Source organism: Hibiscus syriacus, unplaced genomic scaffold (assembly GCF_006381635.1).
Source record: "Hibiscus syriacus cultivar Baekdansim isolate YM2019G1 unplaced genomic scaffold, ASM638163v2 tig00111213_pilon, whole genome shotgun sequence".
NCBI classification, from domain to species: Eukaryota; Viridiplantae; Streptophyta; class Magnoliopsida; order Malvales; family Malvaceae; genus Hibiscus; species Hibiscus syriacus.
Window position 1 is genome coordinate 5,249,627 of NW_024063022.1, and position 4,334 is coordinate 5,253,960.

At 36.8% G+C, this 4,334-nt stretch overlaps 1 protein-coding gene across 1 annotated transcript; it reads left to right on the forward strand.

Annotated features, from left to right (window-relative positions):
• Positions 1-441: 441 nt before the first annotated feature.
• Positions 442-3,702, forward strand: LOC120156242 (cytochrome P450 714B3-like). Its single transcript, XM_039167622.1, has 5 exons — positions 442-739; positions 817-1,043; positions 1,111-1,349; positions 2,600-2,984; positions 3,060-3,702. Exons 1-5 carry the CDS (start codon positions 442-444, stop codon positions 3,483-3,485), a joined length of 1,575 nt encoding a protein of 524 aa, XP_039023553.1. The 3' UTR covers positions 3,486-3,702.
• The last annotated feature ends 632 nt before the right edge of the window (positions 3,703-4,334 follow it).

The following is a 4,334-nucleotide window of genomic DNA, read 5'->3' on the forward strand; positions in this document are numbered from 1 at the left end:
ATTATTTTCTTATCATAAGATTACTATTATGGTGAGTAAAGTCCGGGAAACCATATTAGAAGCACATGATGGTTTCATGAATTGAAATTTTCCCGGAAAATCTGGAGAAGAAATAGGCGGAGCCAGGCTAAGCTTTTCACATGGAGAAACCAGTCTTACCATGAAAGAAAGCTTTGACTTTCATAGCTATCTTGTTCTAAATCGATGGCTGAGCTGTTTGGAAAGATAGAAAACCCTCATAATTATCATATTTGTTGCTTCTTTAACTAATTCATATGACCATTTGCATATTAGATATAATATATGTATTAGCTAATGCGTCATCCGCCTTAATGAAACACATAAGAAAATATAAAATATTTCTGCCTGCTAACCATTCTTGTCCACCATAAAATATGATGAATCCATCATTGGAGATCAGAGAAATCAGAGTCGAACGCCATGAGATTGGCGTTTATGCTTCTGAGGGTCGTGTCCACTCTCTTGTTCATAGGATCGATCGGTGTGATCGTACGCCTGCATAATTCACTCGTGTTGACCCCCGGGAGACAACGTTCGAAGCTGCAAAAGCAGGGGATTCGAGGTCCCCCGCCGTCGATCTTGGTCGGTAATCTGCTGCAGATGGGGAAGAAGACAGAGTCCAAGGATTCGAGCACCACACTAGACGGAAAACAAGCGATAACCCACAGTTGTTGTTCCGATGTTCTACCGTTTCTTGACAAGTGGAGACGGCAGTATGGTACGTTCAAGTTCAAATTTCGACCACTAGTACTCGTCGGATTTTTGGGTTCTGAGACGTTTACGGTGAAATTTCAGGTCCGACATTCTTGTTCTCGATGGGGAACATACAGGTTCTGCACATGAGCCACCCGGACATCGTGAAGGAGATGTCCGCAGACACATCTTTTGACATGGGAAGGCCTTTTTATCAGAAACAAGGGCTTCATCCACTGTATGGAGAGGGGATCCTGCATGCATATGGTGCAGTATGGGCACATCAAAGGAAAGTAATGGCACCTGAATTCTACTTGGACAAGGTCAAGGTATGGTTTAACCTATTGACAGCCCTGTATTTGCTGTGGCATCAATTAATGGTCCCATCATGTGTAGGGTATGGTGACATTAATGGTCGAGTCAGCGGTTCCGGTGATAAACGAGTGGAACCGTGAGATTGAATCCGCCGGAGGAGTGGCGGACATAAAGATCGATGAGTATTTGAGGAACTTTTCTGGAGAAGTGATATCAAGAATCTGTTTTGGAAGCAATTGTAAAGAGATAATCTCAAAGCTCAGAGCACTTCAAGAAATTGCATGTAAGAAAGTAGCCTTGCAAGGGATTCCTGGGTTAAGGTGAGACCCCTTTTCTTTATTTTCTTAGGGTAAAATATATCATTCTTTAGAACTTTACTTTCTCTCTCATTTTACTCACTATACTTTCAATTTTTCTAATTTAATTATTGAACTTTTAAATTGCTCATGTTTTGGTCACTCTGAATTATTTTATTATTATTTTGACATGATGTGACATTTATTATTATTAATTTATTATTTATTTAAAATTATTTTTATATTAAATAATAAAAAATGCCATGTCATACCAAAATAATAATAAAATAATTTAGAGTGACCAAAATAGGAACAATTCAAAAGTTAAGTGAGTAAATTGGAAAAACTGAAAGAACACTGAGGAATGGTGTAGTTTACGCTTTTTTATAGCCATTGACTCATACTATCTGGCATAGAGCTAATGCATTAAATATCCTGAAATTATGATCTTGATTCAAAATTGGTCTCCCAATTTAAATGCATTTCAATCGAGTCCTAAAATATCAAAATTGTATCAAGCGATTTCTTTTGTCTTGAGAGATTTAAAATACGTAGTCCAAATTTTAAATATATACATATATATTGATTGAACAACTTGGATTTGGCATGTTTAAAAAATACATGTAAATATCTACTTTTTTTAAACAAAGGATTGTATCATGGTTTATTTTTTTTATTAATTTGGAGTAAATATAAGACAATATTTGTTTAAATATAACTTTCAATCATTTGACATTAAACGTTCACACCTCTAGAATTCGTGATACTTAAACTTAGAACCTCTAAGAATAACAACAATTCATTTACCACTAAAGTCGCTCGGTTCGTGCAATCATGGTCTATTTTTAAGTTACCTTTATTTTTCTTGAAATGAGGAGTTAGGATATAATTTATCTAATTTTGAAAGTGATAAAAAAAAATTGAAATTTTCAATAGAAAATATTAAAGATATCTAAAATATATAAAAATTTGAAATTTTTGGCATAAGGTTCTTAACCTTGAGGTCGTGAGATCGAGTCTCATGGAGGATATTTCATAATTCGGAGGTCTCCTACGGAAGCAGCTCTCAACCTAGTGTTGGGGCAGCCTACTATCTTACCTCCCCTTACCCCATTACATATGGGAACAAGGGACAACCAACCATATAATCAGAGATGGATTGAGGGCAATCGCCCCTTGAAGTTTTAAAATTACTATATATTTTAGATTTTTTCTATATATTTTTTATTGAAAATTTGTTTTTACTTCTCTTGAAATTTAAGTTCGTAACATAGAATCCTACGCCCATCCCTACATGTAATAGATCTCTACCAACCAAAAAGCAATAGAGAAATGTGGAGATTAGAGAAAGAAATTCACACATTAATCTTGAAAGAAGTGAAAAGAAATGAAGAAACGGATTCAGAGAAGAACATATTACAAATGCTCATTGAGGTAGCAAAGAACAGTTATTTAGGCCAAGCTGAAACAGACAACTTCGTCGTCGATAACTGCAAGAACATATGCTTTCCAGCCTACGAAAATGGCGCGGTGCCGGCAATCTGGACCTTGATGTTATTAGCTCTCTATCCGGAGTGGCAAGACAAAATTCGGGCAGAGGTTCTCGAAATTTTCAATGGCCAATTGCCGAGCTCCGCCATGCTTAACAAGATGAAAACGGTAAGTCTCAAACCATCTGAACATACATTTTCGTATTCGTTCGACGCTTTCATACTCACCGGAAAATCATGGCAGCTAACGATGGTGATCTACGAGTCGTTGCGGCTCTACCCTCTCGGCTGCATGCTTACTCGAGAGGCGGTTCGAGAAACAAGATTCGGAGGGGTCGATGTGCCTAAAGGGGTTAGTATTTGGGTGATGATGATGACACTTTACGAAGACCCCAACATTTGGGGAACTGACGTCCTTAAATTCAACCCCGAAAGGTTTGGGAATGGAATCAATGGGGCATGTAAGGTTCCGCATGTGTACATACCCTTTGGCACCGGGCCTCGTTCATGTTTGGGGCAGCATTTTGCCATGGCGGAAATCAAGATAATAATTAGTCTTTTAGCGTCGAACTTCACCTTCTCGCTATCACCCAAGTATAGACATTCTCCGGTTATGAATTTAATTATTGAGCCTGAATTTGGTGTAGATCTCCTTGTTCGGAAGGTCTGAGGTCTTTCATTACACACTTTAAGTATTCCATTTTGTTGATGTCGTCCATTTCTACCTTGGACTTGTTTCCCACAACATTTCTTACCTCTTGTTGGACTTTTTTCAGCACATTTGGATGCTTTAGTAGCTCAGCCGTTCCCCATTCTATTGTTGCTTTAGTGGTATCAGTTCCTCCTATGAACATATCCTGATGTTATCAAAATTAAACACTTTAGATTAAGGAGTAAAAAATGAAAAGTATAACACTGAAGTTAACCTAACGTTTAATAATGTTAGCAGACAAAACAACGGAATAACATATCATTTTGTAAAAGATGACTTGTTACATCAATCCCTTTTCAAAGCTTGGCAGTAGTAAAGGTGAAGTTTTGAGAATAGGATTTTTCATACTAAAGGTGTCCGCAAGTAATATAGTATGTTAAGTTCGCGTTGCGATTTATTCTAAATTCGTTGCGATAGTTCAAGTTTGCGTTGCGATAGTCAAAGTTCGCGTTGCGAATTTGGAAACTGATTTGCGATACCGGAGATCGCGTTGCGAATTATCGATCGCATTGCGATTTAGTTGGTCATTTTGGCAAATCCAAAAAAAATTGATTAAAATCGTATATTATAAGGCATTTTTGGTCACTGAGGTTATTTTCTCTTAAGAATTTTGTAACGTGTTTTGTATTGTCAGATGCTTTGAGATTATGTCTATATAGGCGACTCCTCTATAACCTTGATCATCTTTATGTGTCATTTTCCTCTTTTTATTTAGAGGATTTTTTTAATGAGGCATAAAGTGATCTTATATATCCATTTTCTTTCAATAAAAATCATACATTGTTGAGCAAAAAAAAAAAAAATCAC